Raw genomic sequence first — 25,149 nt, forward strand, 5'->3', positions numbered from 1 at the left:
GCAGCCATGCTTTGCAGTGTTCCATTCAGTAGCTGAAAATGTAGCCAAAGAGAATGCCAAGAATAAGACAAATACTGATGAGAAAATTTGAGTCTCTGGATTAACTCCTGACTGAGGGTAGTTCCAATGCCCTTTGATGAGTCTCAGCCAATGCAGCAGTGTTGGGTTTTTTGTTTGTTTTTTAGAGGGAGTGCAGTGGTGCAATCTCAGTTCACTGTACCCTCTGCCTCCTGGGTCCAAGTGATTCCCCTATCTCAGCCTCCTGAGTAGCTGGGATTACAGGCACTTGCCACCACACCCAGCTAACTTTTGTATTTTTAGTAGAGACAGGATTTCACCATGTTGGCAAGGCTGGTCTCGGACTACTGACCTCAGGTGATCCACCCACTTTGGCCTCCCAAAGTGCTGATATTACAGGCATGAGCCACCACGCCTGGCCTAGGCTTCTACCATTTAATCATTGAAAAGGCCCTCCCACAATTGACTCTTTGGGCAGTAATTATACTGTGAGAGATCTGCTCCCCACAGGATCATGTACTGAGAGAAAATAACAGAGGGCTAAGAATGCAGGGAAGATCTAGAAAGAGTATCAAGAAGGTGCTGGCCAGCCAACAGCAGGTGAACCAAGGAGCAGCAATTCATGGAAGCGGACAAGGTAGTGGTTTTAATTGCGTGGTGGGAAACATACTTCCATGGACTTGGTGGGAGTATATTTGGAACTTCTGGGAAGGCAATTTGGAAATCTCTTAAGGTTTGAAATGTTCCTGCTCTTTGAGCCAATAATTCTCCTCAATGCAGCATTGTTTGTTGTGGTAAAAAGCTGGCAATTACCTCAAATGCTTGCATCATCAATAGAGAATGGGTTAACTAAATTATGGAAACATGTCCAACTTCTATTAAAGGAAAGTAGAAGGGTATGAGACTACAGAAAGCATTTCAGAGACGTGTGTGTTTAGTATGTGCAGAAAAGCAAGCTAGGAGGACCATATATAGGAGTGATCTCTGTGAGAGGAGCATCATTACAGAGAACTTTCGCTTTCTATGTTTGTATGAAACTAGCATAATTTGAAAGACTAATTTGTTGTTTCTGCCACCGTAAGAAAATGGCATGTTTCCCTTCTTTCATTGTTGGCAGAACTTATTCTGAGTTCTAGGATCTTTGGCCTCAAGGGCTCATTTATCCATTTATTTGCTCAACAAAGGATTGAGTGCCACATTAGACTCTCTCCTGGGTGCCAGGCATATATTAGCAAAACAGAGTCACTAACTCCACAGATTTTACAGGATTGCTTGTGAAGTCAAATCTCAGATGGCGGTAAGTATTATGGAGAAAAAGAGGAAGAGGGGGGTGGAACCAAGGGACGGGGACAGTAGGTTCCCATATATGTAAAACAGTAACAGAAAGCCTCATTGAGAAGCAACATGAAGACCTAAAGGAGGGGAGGAAGAAAACCATGCAGCTCTCGGGGAAAGGGCCTTCCAAGCACAGGGGATTGCAAGCATGAAGACCCTAAACCTCAAATGTGCTTGATAAGTCTGAGGCCATAAAGAGGGCTGTGTGGCTGGAATGAAGGAGATGAATAAGGGGGAGGGGGAGGAGCAGTATGTCTATGGACTTGCCCTCGTACCACTCTTAGCTAGTGGAGAAGCCACTAGAGGGTTTTGGACCAGTGTCAAAACTATCACTCTGGTTCCTCTGTCTAGACTAGATTAGAGGGGGCAAAAGCAGAAGCAGAAAGACCAGTTAAAAAGTTACTGCAATGATCCAGGTGAGAGAAAATGGCTTGGGCTATGATGGTGGAAGTGGTTGGGTTCTAAATGTAGTTAGGAGGTAAGCTGATGGATTTGTTGAAAAGAAAGATTTGTAGGGCCTGTGATTCAGGACATAGTGTTAAAGACTATCCAGACCCTTGAAGGAAGAGACTATTAGACCCCTTTCCCAGACCTGTTTGAGGCCCACCACCACACCCAGCTAATTTTTGTATTTTCAGTAGAGATGGAGTTTCACCATCTTGGCCATGCTGGTCTTGAACTCCTGACCTCACGATCCACCCGCCTCAGCCTCTCAAAATGCTGGGATTACAGATGTGGTCACGGAACCAGGCAAGCCAGATTAATTTAAGTGCTTATCAATTTGAGAAGATTTTGGGCTCAGACGATGTGGTCTTTTAGATATACAATCATGTCATCTGCAAATAGAGACAGTTTGATTTCCTCCTTTCCTGATACCCTTTCTTTCTTTTTCTTGCCTGATTGCTCTGGCTAGAACTTCCAATACTATATTGAATAGGAGTGGTGACAGAGGGCATCCTTGTCTAGTGCCTGATTTCAAAGGGAATTCTTCCAGCTTTTGCCCATTCAGTATGATATTGGCTGTAGGTTTGTCACATATAACTTTTATTATTTTATGATACGTTCCATCAATACCTAGTTTTTAGCATGAAGGGCTGTTGAATTTTGTCGAAGGCCTTCTCTGCATCTGTTAATTATGTGGTTTTTGTCTTTGGTTCCATTTATGTGATGGATTACATTTACAGATTTGCATAATGTTGAACCAGCCTTGCATCCCTGGGATAAACCCTACTTGGTCACGATGGATAAGCTTCTTGATGTGCTATTGCAATCTGCTTGCCAGTATTTTATTGAAGATTTTTGCGTTGATGTTCATCATGGATAGTGGCTGGAAGTTTTCTTTTTTAGTTGAGTCCCTGCCTGGTTTTGGTATCAGGATGATGTTGGTCTCATAAAATGAGTTAGGGAGGATTCTATCCTTTTTTATTGTTTGATACAGTTTCAGAAGGAATGGAACCAGCTCTTCTTTGTATGTCTGGTAGAATTTGGCTGTGAACATGTCTGGACCTGGACTTTTTCTGGTTAGTAAGCTATTAACTGCTGCCTCTGCTTCAGCCCTTATTATTGGTCTATTCAGGGTTTCAACTTCCTCATGGTTTAGTCTTGGTAGAGAACAAGTATCTAAAAATTTATCCATTTCTTCCTGGTTTACTGGTTTATGTGAATAGAGCTGTTTGTAGTAATCTCTGATGGTAGCTCGTATTTCTGTGGGATCAGTGGTGATATCCCCTTTACCGTTTTTTATTGCATCTATTTGATTCTTCTCCCTTTTCTTTTTTTAATCTTAGGATAGAAAATCAATGTGCAGAAATCACAAGCATTCCTATATACCAATAACAGACAAACAGAGAGCCAAATCAAGAGCAAACTCCCATTCACAATTGCTACAAAGAGAATAAAATACCTAGGAATACAACTAACAAAGGATGTAAAGGACCTCTTCAAGGAGAACTACAAACCACTGCTCAACAAAATAAGAAAGGACAGAAACAGATGGAAAAACATTCCATGCTCATGGTTAGGAAGAATTAATATTGTGAAAATGGCCAGACTGCTCAATCTATAGATTCAAAGCTATCCCCATCAAGCTACCAATGACCTTGTTTGCAGAACTGGAAAAAACCTTAAACTTCATATGGAATCAAAAAAGACCCCACATAGCCAAGACAATCCTAAGCAAAAAGAACAAAGCCGGAGGCATCACACTGCCAGACTTCAAACTATACTACAAGGCTACAGTAATTAAAACAGCATAGTACTGGTACCAAAGCAGAGACGTAGACAAATGGAACAGAACAGAGGCCCCAGAAGCAACACCACACATCTACAACTATTTGATCTTTGACAAACTCGACAAAAATAAGCAATGGGGAAAGGACTCCATGTTTAATAAATGGTGTTGGGAAAACTGGCTAGCAAAGTGCAGAAAGCAGAAACTGGACCCCTACCTCTCACCTTCCACTAAAATTAAAGATGGATTAAAGATTTAAATATAAATTAAAGATTTATAATTTAATTTTAAATCAAAGATTAAAACATAAAACCTAATACCATAAAAACACTAGAAGAAAATGTACACAAAACCATCCAGGACATAGGCATAGGCAAGAACTTCATGACTAAAACACCAAAAGCAATGGCAATAAAAGCCAAGATAGACAAATGGGATCTAATTTAAAATTCAGAGCTTCTGTACAGCAAAAGAAACCATCATTAGAGCGAATTGGCAACCAACAGAATGGGAAAAAATTTTTGCAATCTACCCATCTGACAAAGGGCTAATATCCAGAATCTACAAAGAACTAAAACAGATTTACAATTAAAAAAAAAAAAAAAAACCCATTCAAAAGTGGACAAAGGATATGAACACTTTACAAAAGAAGACATATATGAGGCCAATAAACATGAAAAAATACTCATCATCACTGTTCATTAGAGAAATGCAAACCAAAACCACATTGAGATACCATCTCACACCAGTTAGAATGGCGATCATTAAGAAATCTGGAGACAACAGATGCTGGAGAGGATGTGGAGAAATAGGAACACTTTTACACTGTTGGTGGGAGTGTAAATTAGTTCAACCATTGTGGAAGACAGTATGGTGATTTCTCAAGGATCTACAGATAGAAATTCCATTTGATCCCACAATCCCATTACTGGGTATATACCCAAAGAACTATAAATCATTCTACTATAAAGACACTTGCACACGTATATTCATTGCAGCCCTGTGTACAATAGCAAAGACCTGGAACCAACCCAAATGCCCATAGATGATAGACTGGACAAAGAAAATGTGGCACATATACACCATGGAATACTGCACAGCCACAAAAAATGATGAGTTCGTATCCTTTGTAGGGACTTGGATGAATCTGGAAACCATCATTCTCAGCAAACTGACACAAGAACAGAAAGCCAAACACTGCATGTTTTCACTCATAGCTGGGTGCTGAACAATGAGAACACGTGGACTCAGGGAGAGGAGCATCACAAACTGGGTGGCAGTTGGGAGGGGTAGGGGAGAGACAGTGGGGGGTGGGGAAGAATAACATGGGGCTAAATGCCAGATATAGTATGCACCTAAAGTAAAATAAGTAAATTTAAAAAAAAACAAAAAACAAAAATGAAGTGCTATGTCATTTCCCATACCCATGTTTTGTGGAACAAATCAAGACTCATTATACATAACTTAAAATGTTTTACTTTTGTTTTTAAAGACATTTGTGCATTACTTTTGTTACCATAATAAAAAAAAACATATTTTAGAAATAATGGTAAAATGGGGCCAGATGCAGTGGCTCACGCCTGTAATCCCAGCACTTGGGGAGGCTGAGGGGGGCGGATCACCTGAGGTCGAGAGTTTGAGACCAACCTGACCAACATGGAGAAACCCTGTCTCTACTAAAAATACAAAATTTGTCGAGCATGGTGGTGCATGCCTGTAATCCCAGCTACTTAGGAGGCTGAAGCAGAAGAATTGCTTGAACCTGGGAGGAAGAGGTTGCAGTGAGCCAAGATTGCACCATTGAACTCCAGCCTGGGCAACAAGAGTAAAACTCCATCTCAAAAAGAAAAAAAAAAGAAAGAAAGAATGGTAAAATGGTCAACAGTAACCAATTAATTCAAAGGGTCAGGAGTTAGGTTACTGAGAAAAAAGTAAGGTAAGAAGTGGTATCATCAAGGAGGTGATAGAAGGCAGATGGTAAACTATTAGGAATGGAAAGAAGGGTAAGAGAAATTGAAGCAGTGAATTTAAGTCTCATTTGAGAAGCTTGGCAAAGGAAGAAACAATGAATGACCAGAACAAACATATGCCACGCAATTCTGAATAAAGTTTATTAAATAATATGTACAGCAAATGTAGTAATTCAACACATCTATCAGTCCACTGCAATGAAGAAAAATAAATGAACAGAAAAATCTATGTCTGCATAGTACATGCTCTCAGTGTGTAATTTAAATGGCAATACTTTAAATTAATTGGTTATATATAATGTCAGTTATTTTTCTTTCAGAATATAATCTTTTTGGTAGTAACCTATTCTAGCAATAGGACTTAATATGACTGCAGATAAATAGGACTGCAAAGAAACAAAAAAAACCCCAAAAGAATGAAATTAAAAAGAAAACAAAACTATAACTGAGATTATAGTTACCTTCCCTCCCTAGTAGAATAATTATCATAAATTTTAATACTTTACAGTGGCTATTTTTGGGTTAAAAATCTGTAGGTGAGTTATTTGGAATTCCTTCATTTAAGTAAAAATGCAAAAAAACTTCATGACTTCCTTACTTTACCCCCCTTCCATTCAAATTTTTAAAATTATATTTCTATACAAGGTAGGTACATGGGCTATACAAAGTTAAATATACATATTTACAGTCCCACTTCTTAAGCACATGACTTTTTTTTTTTTTTTTTTTTTTTTTTTTTTTTTTTTTTTTTAACTGATCCCAGAGAGACTGCAAAAGATAAGGAGTTTGGGGCTTGCCTTTACCCGGAAGCATGGCTAATATATCAAAATGTGTTGCAAGGCATGCCGCCAGTGAGTTGCACTTGCTATTAATAAACCTGTATAAACATTTCAGCATAAAAATAGGTACTTTGTATTACTAAATGTCTGAAGACAAAAGAGCAATTGGAAACTTCTGTTCCTTGTTTCATCATACATAGGAAGGCGAAGTGATGCAAATTTTAACACATGATTTTATTAAAGACGGGCAAATCGGTGAGGCATACCCGAACTTCTGGAGATACACAAATGCGTGAGGCTGGCATCATATGCAAATGTGGCTTTACAAATTGGTTTTATTTTCTAGCTGTATTTAAAGACATGTTCAAAACTACCTACCTAATCAAGAAGCACCCCTCAAAAAAACTGTTCGATAAGACAGTGTTGTTAATGGTTCATGTCTAAGAAAGACCAGGAAACACATTAGCCAATACATTCCAAAACAGGTGAAATGCTGCTGTGCAAACTGCACGTGCATATGCATTTTTACTATATTCCCTCAGAGACAGTTAAAAAAACAAAAAAAAACAAAAAAAAAAAAACAGTGCTCTTAGATGGTGGAGCAGACCTTCCAAAGCCATAGGTCTTACTCTCACTGGGTCTTAAGGAAAATCAGGAAGTCTCCTTCTACCAAGAAAGCTCACCTCCTCCAGTTCCATAGCCTTTTCCATTGGGATTCCCAAAAGGCCCTGCTCTGTCCTACTTAAAAACAACTGTCTGTGGGAAGAGGTAACACATTACTACTATCAATCATTTACACCTTAGTGTGAATGAACCAGCGGCAGCTTCTTTCCTGACAAAATAATTTGAAAGAATAGGGAGAAAGTGAGGGTGCTGTGGCTGTCTGGTGGGAGGTGGGAGGCTGGTGGGATCCTAAGATAGGTATTTGTGACAGCAGCTGAAGAACAGGTATTGAAAATCAATTTTGCCTACCTGTAAAGACTCCAGACCTTGGGACAATGGTCCTGGGGTAATTCTGAGCTATATGCAGACAGCCAGGGGTTCCTGTACACACCCCTATCTCCTAGAATTGCTACTCCTACTTGTGAACTTGGATGTGTACCTGTGGGGAAGACGAGAATTTGGAGACTCTGGAAAACATTCCAAGTATTTCCAGCTATGAACTATCCTCAGACAAAGGTTCTTCTAGCATCATAGTTGTTTAACAGTGAGCTAATGGAGACAGAAATATGACAATGCTTTCTAGGATCCCTCCAGGGAAAATTCATCTCTTCCTCCCTCACATCCTTCTTAGCACATATCACAGTCTCTCTTGATTACGCTCTTTTTCCTGTGTCTGTCTTCCCAGTCACCTCTGAGTTCCTGGTGGGCAGGGAATGGGCCATTTCTGTAGTTGTCTCACTAAGGGGTCTAAGAGAGAGGCCAATAAACATCCTTGAATTGGACAGAGTTGTGACCAAGCACCCCAGGCGTCACAGGGGCCTCTCTCTTCTGGTACAACCCCCTGGACAGACGTCCTGGTTGCTGCTGGTAGTGGCAGAATTGCTGCTTCAGTCGGAAGGGAAGCCTTGCCAGGGTGTACTCAAATTCACAACCCCGATTACTACAATTTGTGTGATCCTTGAACTCCCACAGGGAGTAGATCTGGAGCCACGGCAAAGCCTGGGCATGTCTTGCTTATCAGTGGGCCCCCGGCAGCCAGCGTAAGTTGGTGAATGTAAATTAATTGTTGAACATCATTTTGGTTTTCTGTGAGAATAGGCCTCCCAATTCCAAACTGTCCCAGACAAACATAAGCCAGAAAAGAAAAGTGAGCAATAGTGCTCTGATAACTGCAGCGGCGCTGTCCTGAAGATAACATTTATAAAAGCCAGGGATGTGGGAAAATAATGGACCATTCAGTGGCCTCGGGAGCTACAGTGCTTCCTGACTTAATCACAGGAAATACACTTGGTAACCTATCTGCTTGGCCATCTGCTCCCCAGTTCTCATGGGCAAACCTTGTGTGCTTTTCTGTCTGAACACCACGGCAGTCAACAGCAGAGCTGTACGGCAAGCTGAATGCATCGGGAGCCCAAGTTTTGCCTCCATTTCTCCATCCACACCTCAGCAAGTTGAGTGAGGATTTGGTGTTGGGCAGTCTGGGGGACTCCACCTTTGTCTAGGGACAGCCTAGGCAGCCCAGACTGACCTCCAGCAGTATTAAAGGATCAGCCGGCTCCAGAGGAGCTGGGAGATGTAGGCTGGGGGTCTTGGTGCATTCTTAGACCTGAAGCCTTCAGGCTCAATAATTCCTTTGAGATGGGAGCTTTCACAGGCTGGGGCAGCAGGAGGCATTTCTGACTAACTCTGCTCCTGGACTATGCTTCAGGTCAGATTACCCAAGAGATGGAGGGGAGGGGAAAAGGCTGGAGTGGCTCCCAGAAGTGACTAAGTAAATACAATTTGCCTCAATTCTTTTTGCTCAGCACACTAGTTCGGCCCTGTCTAATATACAGTAACCTTAGACAGGCTTGGGCTTTAAACACAACACTTCTCTGTCCCTGTCCTTTGCTTCTTACTTTATCCACTGTATTAATTTTCCTACTGACTCAACTAAAAAGATCAGTTCATGAATGATGCTTCATCCTCCAATAAAAATAATCTCCATGGTTTTCAGTCTTCTTATAGATACAAAGGTTTTACATAGTTGCCTGGAAAAGTACCAAACTGCCTTGTCCTTCTTGAAGTACCTATAAAAAAACACACACATATAAAACATGAGAAGACCCACTCACATGAGTTGAGAGAGCACATTGCAGATTTCTGCTCAAACGCCCCTTGGTAACAGTCCTGCAGCTTAGAGAATACCACATGGGTTCCAAAGTCCTTTCCCCTATCTTATCTCACTTAGCCTGCCAAATAATACTGGGTGGTAAGCAATGCAGGTATTTCTAATACTCCTGTTTTTCAGAAGGAAGAACCCAGGTTCAGAGAAAGGAAGTTACATGTCTGAGGTCCCACCGCTTCGTAAGTATGAGAGGCAGAATCTAAACCCAGGTCTTCTGCCTCCCAGTCCATTGCTCTTTCCAACACTTCTGCTTTGTGGAAGAATTCATACATTTATCTGACATAAGATGACACATGGGATTCAGATTTTCTAAACTGTGCAGTTTCTAAAAGCCCATTGACTATGGCCACCCATCAAAAGGACATTCCTACTGAGCTTGTGCCTAAGCTCCCAACTGAGTCCCTGTCTTTGGTACCAATCTTGTTAGGGCTCCTGCTAAGCCAGGAGCACGGAGCCATCTGGGAACAAAGCCCTTCCTGGGCTGCTGCACATGCAGAACTGCTGATCCTTAATCTAGTTCCTTTCCTTAGGATTCTCTCTCTAAAGCAGGAATGGCAGATATGTGTTGTGTCATTATCATCCTCTCTTGAGCAGACATCCCAATTTGATCATTACACCCTTATCTTAACTGGCTTAGACTTGGCTTTGGAATCCTATTGTACACAGCATCTCAAGCAGCCACTACTAGTGGGTTGGAATTACTACCCAAAGTCAAACTTCTAAGCTAAAAAAATATCTTAAAGCTTAGGACACCTAAAATATCTAATTGAATTCCTATGGAAAATAGCCGAGAAGGTTAGAGAAGTGAGATGGTAGGGTCCAGAGACAATAAGAAACTTGCCTTGGCCCACATAGCTAGTTAACATCTTTCCTTACGGATGATAAAGGTGAGTTCTGCTGGGCTACTTTATTTGTAGTTTGAAAAGGCTACTTTTCAAAGTGACTGAGAAGGCTGGGCGTGGTGGCTCATGCCTACAATCCCAACATTTTGGGAGGCTGAGGCAGGTGGATCACTTGAGGTCAGGAGTTCGAGACCAGGCTGGCCAACATGGTAGAACCCCATCTCCATTAAAAATACAAAAATTAGCCAGGCGTGGTGATGCAGGCCTATAGTCCCAGCTACTTGGGAGGCTAAGGCAGGAGAATCACTTGAACTCGGGAGGCAGAGCTTGCAGTGAGCCAAGTTCATGCCACTGTACTCCAGCCTGGGTGATGCCTCCATTAGAGAACCAGTGCTCCTTCCCACACCTAAGTTTCCATTAAAAAAAATATTCCTGAAAGAGTTCAACAACTAGTGCATACTAGGGCTGCACTCTCTAAAATGATAGCCACATGTGACTTCTGAGCACTCGAAATGTAGGTAGTCTGAAATGAGCTGTGCTGTAACTATAAAACATACATTGGGTTTCAAAGACTTAGTATGAAAAGATGTATGTAAAATAACTCACTCACAATTTTTAATACTGATTACATGTTCAAATGATAGCAGTTTGAATACACTGGGTTTACAAAACACATTAGAATTAATTTCACTGGTTTCTTTTTACTTCTTCCTCATTTTTTGAGACAGAGTTTCGTTCTTCTTGTCCAGGCTGGAATGGAAGGGCACGATCTCAACTCACCACAACCTCTGCCTCCTGAGTTCAAGGAATTCTCCTGCCTCAGCCTCCCGAGTAGCTGAAATTATAGGCATGTGCCACCATGCCAGGCTAACTTTATATTTTTAGTAGAGATGGGGTTTCTTCATGTTGGTCAGGCTGGTCTCCAACTCTTGACCTCAGAATTTTAGGATTACAAGCATGAGCCACCGTACCCAGCTCTTTTTACTTCTTTTTAATATGGCTTCTAGAAAATTTTAAATTTCATACATGGCTTACATTGCATTTCTATTGGATTGCACTGCACTGGAGTGGTCACTGACTTCTCAGACCTGACTTTCTACTGAACAGAATGACTCAAGGCAGTGAGAGCCATAGGCTTCTGGGGACCTTGGGAGGATGCGGTCATTCTCTAAGAGGCTGGTGAGGACAAGGCAAATCTTTTTGACTTCTCATTCACATTGAGGTCTTGCCGTCCTCACCACTCCAGTCCAGATATTATTTTGCTTTAGCGAAGCTTTGCCAGAAAAATCAGGGGAGAGCTGATCTTTAGAAAGATCATGAAGGTAAAGCCACTTGTATAGGGAGAAATTGAGGCAAAGAGTAGGTTAGTGTCTCCCAACATTATATTCATGCCTGAGCAGAAAGAACACAGATTTCAGGAGAGATGGGTAGCCTGAGTTCAAATCTTGACCTCATTCTTTGCTACCCTGGTGATCTTGGCATAGTTACTTAACTTCTTTGGGCCTCAGTTTTTGAATCTGATAAGTGAGGATAATTCTTATCTTACCAGGCTGTTTGTTGAGAGAATGTCAATAAAAGCATACCAAATACAGTGTCTTATTTGTAACAGAATCTCAGTAAATGTTGATCTTTCTCTTTCTTGTAAAGGCAAATCCTTTAATTAAGCAGGCTGCTTTGATTAATATTATTGAAAGGCTGGAGTAAATAAGGTCTTTAGAACATCTACACATATGCCTAAGTTTCACGGTAAGAGACAGAGGCTCAGTCAAAATTTTTTTATATTATTTCATAAGGGTTTTAAAAATAAAAATTACAAATGAAAACCAGATACATGCACAATATAAATATCAATGGAAACCCAATTAATAAATGTGACAACTGCTCTTCTGTGCAGCAGATTTGGTTTCAGGTCCAACATTAGCAACATCCACACCATCTAAGAGCAACACAGACTGGCAGCCCAGCCTTGCTGAGGTCATAAAAAGCAGAGAAGCCTCTTCTTTCTGTGCAGAGAAGATTGCTTTGCTTTTTACATGGCTCATATCTCCCAGTTATTCCTTCAATACACAACTAGTAAGAAAAACATAATGAGATTCTTACCAACAAACCATCCATCGTCACATTTTTCCATGACATCAACAATGTCTCCATCTCGGAGTTCCAACTCATCATCATTCTGTGGTATATAGCTATATAATGCTTGATAGCTAAATCTATATATGAGAAAAATGAATATTAAGTGACTCAAAGGTTGACAGAATTAAATAATGGATTTTTAAACTTCATTACAAGTTCAATCAACATTTCAGTAGAGTTTCCTACTTATCAGTGGGGATAAAAGTATTTTATTGACTATTTCCCTAACAACTTAGCATTTGGGGAGATGCATTCAACATATAAGTTAATTAAGACTTAGGGATGGAGAACTTCTGACAAGCCATGATCAGTCCTCTTAGTTTCTTCTTCTTTTTTGTTTGTTTGTTTGTTTGTTTGTTTTTGAGATTCCTCATCGCTCAGGCTGGGGTGCAGTGGCATGATCTCAGCTCACTGCAGCCTCTGCCTCCTGGGTTCAAGTGACTCTCCTGCCTCAGCCTCCCAAGTAGCTGGGATTATAGGTGCTCACCACCATGCCTGGCTAGTTTTTGTATTTTTGGTAGAGATGGGGTTTTGCCATGTCAGCCAGGCTGGTATTGAACTGCTGACCTCGTGATCTGCCTGCATCAGTCTGCCAAAGTGCTGGGATTACAGGCATGAGCCACTATGCCCAGCCTCTTAGTTTCATTTCAAGCCATTTTATCTAAAACACCCGCTACTCTACCCTGACCTCTGCCTTTAAAGCAGTGGTCCCCAGCTCTTAGGCACCAGGGGCTGGTTCCATAGGAGACAATTTTTCCACAGACGGTGTCGGGCAGGGGGAATGGTTTCAGGATGAAACTATCGGGACATTAGATTCTCATAAGGAGGGTATAACCTAGATCCCTCATATGTGCAGTTCACAATAGTGCTCATGCTCCTGTGAGAATCTAATGTACTGATCTCACAGGAGGCAGAGCACAGTTGATAATGCCTGGGGATTGGGGACCCCTGCTTTAAAGTAAACCAAGCCTTTTCCTTAATATAGGATGATATATGTAAATTATCAAGCATAATCGGAAAATTATTTAGGCCCAGAGACATCACAGTCTGGTCATACATATGGAGAACATAAAACACTGGTTTAAAAAAAAAGTGTGTGTATATAATAGCCATATATCATATATATAATAGCTATATATATGGCTAGTAAAAGTACATTCCAATTGCCTCACTGTTTAGCAAAACTATCTTGAGTTTCTTTACATGCCTAAACACATTTCATTCACTGCTTTTAAATGTGGACGTCATTTTCCTGAAACCCTTGAAAGCTTTTTGCTTTTTTCTATCCCAGTGAGAAATTGAGGGCAAGATTTTTATTTACTTGCTAGCTGGCCTAAGGCATTGGGTTTGTGCTGCTTTGTCTGCTATAACACCCACTGGAGACAGCTGGACTGCTTGTGGTGAAATCTGATCCTTGCTTTGGCATCAAGGAAACACTTTGTTTTTATTTCTTTCTTTCTTCAACAAATACATAAGAGGCACCTACTATGCACCAACTTCACAACTCTGTTTACTATTTTGAGACACAACAGTAGCAGGCAAAACTGTAAATGAGCCAATCATCCACCATTTCCAGTAGATGTCAATGAATTGCAGTGTGCAAGCAAGAGGGACTAGAAACAGGCAAGTGGAGTCAGTTCCCAAAAACAAGAGGTTCATTCTGCTCTGCTACAACCAGAGGGACAACTTCACTCTTCATATTTATCCAAATACATTGATAATTTGGTGGATGGATCTGGTTGCCGGAAGGAAGGTCTCAAATGACGAATTAAGAGATGCAGATTGATTAATTATAATTGGTAAATACTTTTTTATTTTCATGTTTCTGTATTTGCCTGCTGTCTCCTACTCAATTTGGATTCCCCTTCTGGCCTCCCCATATATGCCATTGCCAGCTTCTTAGAATGCCTGGGCCCTTGAATTCCCACCATGGCAGCTTTGCCAGCCTCAGCTCTGGGAAATAACTCCAATATCTGCTTCTCTGTTTTCACTCCCAGACAGTGGAGACAAACTGGACAAAGTCCCACACTCTTGCTGCTTGGGTCCCCCAGTCAGCTCTAATTTAGAATGAACCTCATACTCCTCAAGACACTGTCACATGGGGTCCTTTCCCCAGCAATCGTGTCAATCCTGGTGCCTCACACTCAGCCAAGGGAGCTCTCACTCTGCCCTGACTTCTGGAGATGGAAATTGGCTGTGGGTAGCACCTTAATCCTCTCCCCTCAGATTTCAGTTTCTGTGCCTCTACTCACCTTCCCGCCCCTGCTTCCACATGCGAGGAAAGAAGGGTCCCTTCTCCAGGCCATGCTGAACCCCCTTCCTAGGCTCTGCCTTCACTTATATCTTATCTGCATTAGTTGGCATTCTCCTCTGGTACAAATGTGCTTGTCTCTGCACCCTAAAAACATCTCCCATCTCTACTATTCCCTTTATCTGTAGCCTCCCCCGCCCCCCGCCGCCTTCCACTCACCATCGATCCTTCCTAACACAGCACCTGCCGCCAACCCTACTAACACTAACACTGCTACATCAGAAGTCACAGTGATTTTTCCAGTCACCATGGAAAATGCCTGCTGGACATTTCTCATTTCCCACCCTTGGCCTCTCTGGGGCACATGACACTGCTGACCAGATGCTGTAGCTGTTCTGTGAAAGTGAACATCTTTAGACCCTTACCGGCATCTCTTGCTGCCCCTTCCCAGTCTGTGCGGCTGGCTAGGCTTCTTTACCTGTATCTCCATTGGTAATCATATGCACTTCCATGGTTACAGAATGCCTGCTTTGTCCTGGCTCAGGCCCTCATGGCTTCTTAGCTGGATTGATGTTTCCTGACACACATCTTTGTCCCTGGTCTATGAAATCTACCCTCCACTCTGTTGTCAGAGTTATCTCCCTATTTCAAAATTGATCAATATGTTCTTACTTCAAAAATCTTCAGTGGCCCCCTAGTACCTACAGAATAAAATCTAAACTTACTTCAACTGCATTCTGGAATCTGCCATCTGGCCCCACCCCACCTCTGAGCTTCATCTCTATCTGTTCCATGACCCGTACATAGCAGATACACATGCCTCATCAAGTTCTCCAAATACCACCCATTCTATCCCTTTGTACATGTGGTCCTCTCCTCTGGGAAGAGATATTCCTCCCTTTTCTAGCTCTCAGCATCCAATTTGTCTCTCAGTGCTTGGTACAAATCACTCTTTCTCTCTGTGCACAGAGTTTTTTCCTATGTGCTTAAAACATAGGAGGTATCCAATAATTTTTTTATGAATAAATGAATGAAACAACCATTTCATTCATGGCTGATCAGAATTAACTGTTCCTTCCTCTGTGTTCCCACTACACTAGAAATGAAACCAGTCAGCACAGCTCTCATTTGCCATTCTACAGAAGTTAAGCTTTACCTGCCTCTTTCCCAGAAGTCTATGATGGTCTTTATTTACCTGCCACCTGTTTTCACCTTGGCAGATGGGGAACACAGCCTTCATTAGAAATCCTCAGCAGAGAACGTGGGAGTAATTCACTCACTCCCACAAACGACTGCCCCATATTCAGCCAGTGACCCACTTTCTAAAACCAGCAGTCCTCTGAGAACATGAGAATCGAAGTTCACCAGGAATACTTACAAATCTTGTGAGGTTTGACTTCTGTCGGGCGTGATTCTTCGCTGCTGGGCTTGAGGTTGCTGAGAAATGATTAAAGATGATTTATTGTCAGAAGGGGATACCTTGTGATGAAAGTCAAGGGGATGAGAAACAGTGCTGCAGTAATGAACAGATTTTTCGGCAATGTTTATGATCTCATTGCAAACCGCTTCCTGTGAGGTGGCCCCGAGATATCCAGAAACCCCAATAAAACAGTCAACATGGGGACAAAAAAAAAAAGAAAGAGAGGAAGAGATGTAACATTCCAGATGAAGCACATAAGTCCAGGGAGAAAACAGAGTTGAAGATCCAGGTTAAAAAAATAGATATTCCAGTAGTGGAGTGCAGGAGTGATCCAGGCGTAAGCATGGAAAAACAGGTAAGATACAGAAGAATTTGGAATTTAGTATGAATATTAAAAAAAAAAAAAAAAGGCAGCAGCATACAAGCCTGTAATTAGTGAGTAACTGTTACAAATGTAATACTTTAGGGTAGAAATGCAAGTATGTATCCCCAATCATGCACTAATATATTAATTTAATCCCACATATAGGCAGAGTAGAAATACTGTCTCTAAACTCCTCTGCTTTTTTCCAGGGGTTGGGGGTAAGGGAGTGGCCTAACATCTTGCTCTACTACAACAGCCACAGAATTCTTATAAATAATGATTCTGTGGGTTAACCAGGCATCACTCTAGTCTAGATTCTAGAAGGATCAGCAAGGATCTCTTTAGAAAAGCTGCAGTCTTATTCAACAGGCATCTTACCACATAGCTCTTTTCAGATTCTGTGAGATCAGGTCCTGCTCTCAATGAATGATGAGAAAGCTGTGATCACCAAGCAAATTATAAGGGAGACATTTTAGCAGATGTCACATTGGAAAGGATTCAAAATAAAAGCATGAGCAAATCCACGTACCACACCATCACGCTTGGATGACACCGGATACTGGCGGCCTATGGCCACCAAGTCTCCACAACAACACGGTGGATGCACAGAAGAAAATGCAAATGGAGAGTTAGAAGCAAGCATCCAGGAAATGAAATGAGAAATTGGAAACACGGCTGCAGTGAGGTGAGGATGAACAACACAGGGTCCCCAGATTGGCAGGAGAGAGACACAGAAAGGCCGTCTTAGCCATGTCCCTCTGCACACATTGGTCCTCTCACACTCAGCTAGTAAGCATCTAGGGGAGGCTGCTGAACCCAAAGCCAGCTTCGGTTATTTTATTCACTGGAAGCTCCTTCCAGCAGAGCAAGTTCATAGAACCACTGGGTCTGCTATATTTCAGAACTTATAAAAACTGAAACAGGGGATAACATTTTTGAAAACTTCCTTGGCAATATTTGAAGTGTAAGTATCAACCAAGACCATTCCTCTGGAAAATCTGCACATGACATACTCCAGTGAGGTATGAGATGAGTTCAGACAGCTTGTAGGACAGAACTTGCTTCCAGAAATAGGGCTGTGTGTGACCAAACTGTCACTCTTCATTTACCAACCCAGGTATCACATGGTGACATAGAAACACAGGTGCAAGAGCAGACCTGCCTTTGGAGTGGGGCTTCCATTGCAGGGGCCAAGTCTTCACTGGAAGAATGTTTGGAACTATGTCCCCCAGAGAGGATTCAATTCCAAGCTCTAGGAAGTTTTTCTAAATAAATACTTTGAAGAGCCATTCTTGAAAAAAAATCTTCCAGATAACATGCAATAATAGCAACAGGCCAGCCCGGCATGGTGGCTGATGGCTGTAATCCCAGCACTTTGGGAGGTCAAGGCGGGAGGACTGCTTGAGCTTGGGAGTTGGAGACCAACCTGGGCAACATGGCAAAATCCCGTCTCTACAAAAAATACAAAAATTACCCAGGTGTGGCAGCATACACCTGTAGTCCCAGCTTCTTGGGATCAACTGAGCCCAGGAGATTGAGGCTACAGTGAGCCATGATTGCACCACTGCACTCCAGCCTGGGTGACAAAGCAAGACCCTGTCTCAGAGGGAAAAAAAAAAAAAGCAGTAGGCCACAGCTCCAGGGCCTTCTAGACAGGTGCTTAGAAATCTTTTGTGTATGACCTACTGTTTCACAGAGAGACACAGACAGAGTGCGAGCCTCCCTTGAGGTCACACAGCAAGTCAGTGGTAGGTTTGTCTCCTGGCTTCATCTATTGGCCCGCCTGACCTTGTCTTTCATCCTCAGACTATCTTCTACCTTATCAGTGTGCTCACTGAACTCATCTTCAGTGAGTCCCTCAGAAACCCTGGAGTCAGGCAGGACAGGGTTTATCACTGCTTTCTTTAAAAACCCAGGAAGCTGATGCTCAGAGGGGTTTCATGCATTCCTCAACATCACACAGCCAATAAGAGGTAAAGTGGCTTGGCTGCTCTTTCCACTCCACCAGACCACCCCCTCCTGTTCATCTCTACTGTAAATGTCCTCGGTCAGTAGCACACCCTGCAGGACTAACTTCCATGGCAGGCATCTCCACAATACCCCAGTCCTTTTGGGAAGCCTCTCCAGGTTCTCCAAACCCCTTCTGAAGTGCAGTCATTCAAACCAGTCACCTTGTACTCTGACGGGAGTGAAGGGAAGAGACAGAACTAAAGGGGCCATGACATGCTTCTTCTACAATGACTCTGGATGTTAGGTCTTTGCCAGGTGACTGGGAGCTGACCTTCTGTGGCTCCACTCACCATCCACCCTCCACTCACTGCCTCTGAATTAAGGTGTCCATATCACAAAGGAAAGCACCTTCTATGTGGGCTTTCAGAAGAATGAAACTTATTCTGGGCACTTTGAGTGGGTGACAATGATATGCAGATTTCAACTTGACAGAAGGGAGAACTTTTGAACAGTCCAGCAATACAAGGGGCTGCCTCAAGAGGAAATGATTTGCCTGCCACAGCAGCTGTTTAACCTGAGGTTGCTGTGGACTATACTCATTGGGATATTGTAGAGCCAGGCTTCTTAAACTTTAATGTATGCAGCTATCATTTGGGATCCTGTTAAAATGTAGATTCTGACTTGATACACCTGGGCTATATTGTGAGATTCTGCATTTCTACTTGGTAGTGCAGACGCTGCTGGTTCACAGACCAACTTTTGGCAGCAAGGGTGCAGTGGGCCTCAACTGCCCCACATTGAGATTCTCTGGCTACAGCATCCCAAGACCGGTGGTCTGGGTCACACCTCATGAAAACAAACGTTCTCATAAAAAAACAAAGTATTTCCAAATTCCATGGTGGCCTCATGACCTCAGGTCAAATGTGGTATAAAGAGAGGATGTAAGCAATCTCCTGGCAAGATCTCCATGGCTTACAGAAACCTAGCATCCTTCAATCAACTTCATTCATCCCAAAGGAGTGACTGGAATCAACTGTCTAGCAAATAATCCGGTGCTGAAAACAGGATCAGTGAATCAGATATATTAAAAAGAACCTGATATTTTATAAGCAGATATAGGTCCTTTACACATCTGACTTTTGCACTAACCTTCTGACTTCAGGAGTCCACAATAAGGAATTTAAGGCTCAGAGAAGTTCCAGCCCAGGCACCATTTTTTTTTTTTTTTTTTTTCGAGAAGGAGTCCTGCTCTGTCACCCAGGCTGGAGTGCAGTGGCACAATCTGAGCTCACTGCAACCTCTGCTTTTCAGGTTCAAGCAATTCTCCTGCCTCAGCCTCCCAAGTAGCTGGGATTACAGGTACAGGCCACCACACCCAGCTAATATTGTTATAGTTTTAGTAGACACAAAGTTTCACCATGTTGGTCAGACTGGTCTCAAACTCTTGACCTCAAACGATCTGCCCACCTCGGCCTCCCAAAATGCTAGGATTACAGGCATGAGCCACCACACTCAGGCCCACTTCTATACTCTCTTGTCCTTTCAGGAAGCATCTTAAAGTTCTCCAAACCCCTTCTAAACTGCAGTCACTCAAACCAGTCATCTTGGATTCTGACAGGAGTAAAGGAAGAGACAAAACTAAAGGGGCCATTTCGTGCTTCTTCTACAATATCTCAGAATGTCAGGCCTTTGCCAGGTGGCTGGGAGCTGACCTTGTGAGGTTTGCACAAGGCAGTGTGAGAGCTGAGCCCTTTGATGTCTAATCTCCATATACCACCTGCCACCTCCTTCTTGGGTCATGATTAGATTGCTTGTGTAACTATGATGGCAACACCCAATTTCTGCGTCATCTGAAAACAGGCACTATCTATCATTCCCTTCTTGCATGCTTTTTACTCAAGGTGTTCAAAGGCATTTCCTTATATAAAATATATGGTATACAGTAATAGTGTCTGATCATTAACTGTGAACTTCAGTACTGGAAAGGATGGGATACTGAGGCCCACCTTGTACCTTCCTTGGTCTCAGGCCATACCCAAAGCTAAGGATCATCATCATCATAGCTTTAACGTTTGTATAGTACAAACAACCCCCTTCCTGAGACGTAGGGATGACTGGGTACCTCACTCAGGGTTTGTTGAATAAATGAAGGAAGAAGGCAAGACAAACATTTATTCTATTGGCTAAGACTCAATTTCTCTCTGTTTAGATTTAAGTGAAATGGCACATGTAATTGAAATGTAAACCAGTTTTTTTCAGGGGATGAAGACATGGCATGGGAGTAGAACCTAAGTGGAAATGGAAACCATTACTACCCATCACAAGAATCAGCCCTTCATTTTGAAGGCTGTGCATCCTCAGATTTTTTTCCCCCTCTAGGTATTTTTTTTCTTTTCCTGTCCCCATTTTCTGATCACTTTACAGCTTTATACGGTGCTTCTTCTGGACCTGTCCCATCCATGACGATAGCTAGTAGCCACAGCTGGCTGCTGGACACTTCAGATGTGGCAGGTACGAAGTAAAATGTACTATGTATGAAAACATAGACTGGGTTTCAAAAAATTCGTACAAAATAAAGAATGTAAAATCTCAGTAATAATTTTTAGATATATTAGGTTATAATATATTAAAATTAATTTCAGTTGTTCCACTTTACTGTGTCTACTAGAACATTTTAAAATCACACATGTGGCTCACATTATATTTCTACTAGACAGTGCTGCTCTGAACCCTCCCCAGATCCTTAGCATCTGCCCTTATTTAAGCCTAAGAGAAGATGCAAGTTCTACCGAGGACTTCATCTAAGGTTAAGAATAAAGGGAATATTATCTCATGCTAAGGACATTTCCGACTCTGGTGACGTGCCAGTTTTTCACATGTTCACAAAAACAACCAGCCCAGTACATGGCACACACACACACACACACTGCACTCCCCTCCTTTCCACCATTAATAGTGAGCAGGTGACAGTCCTTGATCCAGAAACTGCTTTCTCCGTATTTGTACGCAAGTCGCCTCTCCTGGCCTGGAGTGCTGGCTTCATCCTCCCCAAGAGGGTGACCTTGCATGTGTCCTTGCTATTGCCCTTCTACTTTCAGTTCACAGAAATCCCCGAGAAATCAGATCTTAGCCTCCCTGGAGCTGTTAATCCCTCTGGATCCACAGAACACCTGGCACTACCGCTGAGTTACTAAGCATCCTCTTCCAGCTTTGGGTGTGTGCCAAGCCCTTGTGGGCCCAGATAAATTGCATATAGGCTACACAACAGCAGGAAGTCCTGAAGATGTGGACAGGACAGAGAAACTCAACTTCTCTATGGCCCCAAATCCCCTCTAGAAATAGCACAAGGCTCTGCCTGAGTCTAACAGAGATGGGATTCCTCCAGTCGTCTCACACCCCAAGTCTTCTCAGACCCCACCCCACCTTTCTGGTGACCTACCCTGACCTCCCAGCGGGACAGTGAGAAAATCTGGGTTCCAGGCCATGCTCTATACTAATTGATTACTTGTGAACAAAATGCTTAACTTCTTAGGACTTCAAGTTCTAAAATACATAAGAGGATTGGACATAATTTACATAAATGTCTTTTTTGGCTTTAATGCTCCATGATTGCAATGTGCCTGTCCTATGGGTTAAGAAGTAGAAGTGGGTACGGCTGACTTGGCTTAACGGAGGCAGTACTCTACTCATTGCTTACTGAAGACTGGGTGGAGGAAGGCTTTTGACTGCAGCCTCTAGATACGGATGTAGTGCTCACTTCTGGAAGTATCCCAAGTGATTGCCCCAGGATAGTGACAGAAGATTTGCACCTACTGATGGGCAAACTCTGCTAGAGGAGTAGAAAGTCCCAAACAATTCAGTCTCCTGGGTTTCAGCTCCAGGAAACCACCAGAGTACCCTCAAAACAGCCTCTTATTCCACTGAGTTACCTTATCGAGTTTACTGAGAAAAAGATCACAGCTTAAATATAAAATTAATTACAAGCAACTAGTTCGATTGCTTATCACCTAGATTTTATTTCCTAGCAAATGACTCCCTAGACAACACATTAACCTTGTTGTAATTTGAATCTGATTACAATACTACACTTATTGCCTTCTCTCCGTAGAGTATCATAAAGTCTTCTCTCTCTTTCATAAAATAGTAAGGGAAGTAACGGCAGATACATAGTCAAGTGTGAAGAAACCAAAGGCTTTCCAAGAATAGTGTATACCTTTATACTGAAGGTAGAAGAGACTAATTTGGGAAGCACAAATTCCAAATTTTCTAAATTCTAGATTTGTGTAACCCAAAGTACAATAATTTTCCCATTCCCTACTTTCTTCTCTTTTGCCCCCATTTTTCTCTCTTAGGTGGAACAGGGTAAGGTGGATAAAGCAAATTACTTTTGTTTCATTTCCCTGGTACTTCAACATCACACAAGTATTTATGGTCCCATTACATGCTCTGCGCTAGCTGCTTTCATCTCTATTATATTTCATTTAATTCTCAGAACTCAAGAAGGTGGTCAACATTTATCTCATTTTACAAATGAGAAAACTAAGACCTGATGTGTCTGAGCTGGGAATGTGAACAGTTAGTAGTGGGACATCCACCTCTCAGACTCCAAGGTCTAGGCAGTCCACCATACCCCAACCTTTGAGGTTTGTGCTCTGCCCGAGGAAGGTATCAGAGGAGCTAGAGAGAGATGCTGACCAACAGGTCACCTTAATTTGTCCAACAGCCTGTGGCCGGGACTTTCTACTGATATGCATGCACCATTCTCCTTACATCTTTATTTTTATTTATTTATTTTTTTTTTTTTTGAGACAGGGTCTCACTCTCTCACTCTGTTGTCTAGACTACAGTACAGTGGTGTGATCATGGCTCACTGTAGCCTTGACCTCCCAAACCCAAGCAATCTTCCTATCTCAGCTTCCCAAGTAGCTGGAACCACAGGCACTCGCCACCATATCTGGCTGATGTTTTTATTTTTGTAGAGACGTAGTCTCCTTATGCTGCCCAGACTGGTCTCAAACTCCTGGGCTCAAGAGATCCTCCTATGTTGGCCTCCAAAAGTATTAGGATTATAGGTGTGAGCCACAATGCCCAGCCAGTTTCCTACCATTAGTGTTGAGAGAATTCCTGCTGCTTATTTTTGTAAGTACTGCAGCCAATGTCTCTCCCCACCCGGTAAGCTGTTAAACCCTTCTATTTAGAGATTTCCCTTCTGAGTGAGTCAAAGGAAGATGTTTCCTACATTTACTTGAGTATCTTAACATTTGAAATTTATTTTTTTTCTTGCTACATCACATGCTTCCTCTTCTATTTCTGATTGCCATCCTCAAGGCAGGCCTATGCCTCTCTTCTTATTTTTCTGGGAACTCACCTAGTTTCCTTGTATTGAGAAGCGTTCCCTCTGAAGTCACATCTTTCTGTCTTCAGTTGAGTCATGTTCCCTCCTCTCCTTTCTCTAAGTCTATAGTCTATTCTCATGCTTCTTAGACACAGGCTTTGAGGACACATAGCTTTCTTGTATACTGAGATTTTATTTGATTAGCTTCCTTCCCTTTAGGAACCAAACTGACATCACAAAAGTTTGATCACTTTCCTCAGGCCATGGGTTTCTCATCTCACTGTGAAAGACTGTAGGTTCTTAACCTGGTGGTCTGTGGACTCTTGGAAAACTCACAGATGAACTTGGGTGAGGGCCTCTTGAAACGATGAAAACTGTGTCACTCTCTTCACCAAACTACTGGCCAAGAGTCCTCAGCTGACCTCAGATTCCCAAAGGTTCCATGATCCAGAAAAAGTTATCAGTGACTGGAGTAGAAGATCTCTAAACGTTCTTTTTAATTCAAAAATTTTAAGACGTACTCTCACAAATTGTAAAAACTCTTAAAAACCAAGGCCGACGCCAGTCAGCAAATAGTGCTTCTGTCATGGAGCAACTCAGTAAATAGTTGATCATGCAAATAAATGATGGGATTTTCAAAATCATCTTCCCTTCACTTTCTTTTTTCTTTTTCTTTTTTTTAATGAACAATCAGTTTGATGTGTAACTGACTGTGAACAATGAATTGAGATAACTCACTACCTTTGGACCTGTCCCCTTACTTTCCTTTTCTTCGTTTACCTTTTTTTTTTGACAGAGCCTCACTGTGTCACCCAGGCTGGAGTGCAGTGGCATGATCTTGGCTCACAGCAACTTCCACCTCCTGGGTTTAAGCAAGTCTCATGCCTCAGCTTCCCGAGTAGTTGGGATTACAGATGTGCACCACCACACCTGGCTAATTTTTCTATTTCTATTAGAGACAGGTTTTCACCATCTTGGCCAGGCTGGTCTCAAACTCCTGGCCTCAAGTGATCTGCCCACCTTGGCCTCCCAAAGTCCTAGGATTACAGGTGTGAGCCACCATACCCAGACTACTTTCTTGATTGTTCTAAATGTTATTGGCCAAAATTGTGCCCAAGAAAATCCAAGAACTTGGCTGATAATTCTGAATGCTTGGGCATTTTGTATGTGCATGTTTTGATCCAATAAGTTAAGCTGTCCATCCAAAAAAAAAAAATTAAAAGAAAAAACTTCAATTTTTCCATTGTGAAGGTCTATAAGTTGATAATAAATTCCAGACTTAAACTTTTGCCTGTGTTCTTCTTTCTCATTTCAACTGAAATTTATGCAGGATTTTCACCTAATCAGAGGATAGTAAACCTAAAAAGAATGGCATTTCTCTTATCTGAATCTTTTGTTTATGGACAGAGACACTGTCAGAAAAGAGAAGTGACTCAACCAAAGGTACTTGGCAAGCCAGTGGCAGAGCTGGAGCTAGAACTTGGGAACTCTGCTCTCAATCCAGTGCTCTTCCCACCCCACCCTGATTTCCCTGAAGACCCTTGCATTCATTTCATTCACCCTCTTCTGCTGTTCAGAGAAAAAACACACCTAAAAACATGAGCAACTGACTCAATGTGAAACCAGTTCAGGAGTGAAAAGTCAAACCATTTTACAGGAAGTGTTCACACATTTGCAGAGTTGAGGGAG

The 25,149-nt window shown here is 42.2% G+C and overlaps 1 protein-coding gene across 50 annotated transcripts in view; it reads right to left on the reverse strand.

Annotated features, from left to right (window-relative positions):
* Positions 1-5,670: 5,670 nt before the first annotated feature.
* The window catches only part of SORBS1 (sorbin and SH3 domain containing 1), a 254,213-nt gene continuing 234,734 nt past the window's right edge, over positions 5,671-25,149 (reverse strand). For 32 of the 50 annotated variants that reach the window (XM_074382623.1, XM_074382629.1, XM_074382625.1 and 29 more), the window contains 3 exons: positions 15,770-15,828; positions 12,105-12,217; positions 5,671-9,064 (listed from right to left, as the gene is read on the reverse strand). In XM_074382623.1, the coding sequence (XP_074238724.1) occupies positions 8,997-9,064; positions 12,105-12,217; positions 15,770-15,828 (240 nt within the window). In that variant the 3' untranslated portion in view covers positions 5,671-8,996. Of the gene's footprint in view, positions 9,065-12,104; positions 12,218-15,769; positions 15,961-16,553; positions 16,614-25,149 lie in introns of all 50 variants that reach the window. The other 18 variants (XM_074382630.1, XM_074382628.1, XM_074382626.1 and 15 more) reach the window with 3 other exon arrangements.

The sequence above is a fragment of the Saimiri boliviensis genome, chromosome 12 (genome assembly GCF_048565385.1).
Source record: "Saimiri boliviensis isolate mSaiBol1 chromosome 12, mSaiBol1.pri, whole genome shotgun sequence".
NCBI classification, from domain to species: Eukaryota; Metazoa; Chordata; class Mammalia; order Primates; family Cebidae; genus Saimiri; species Saimiri boliviensis.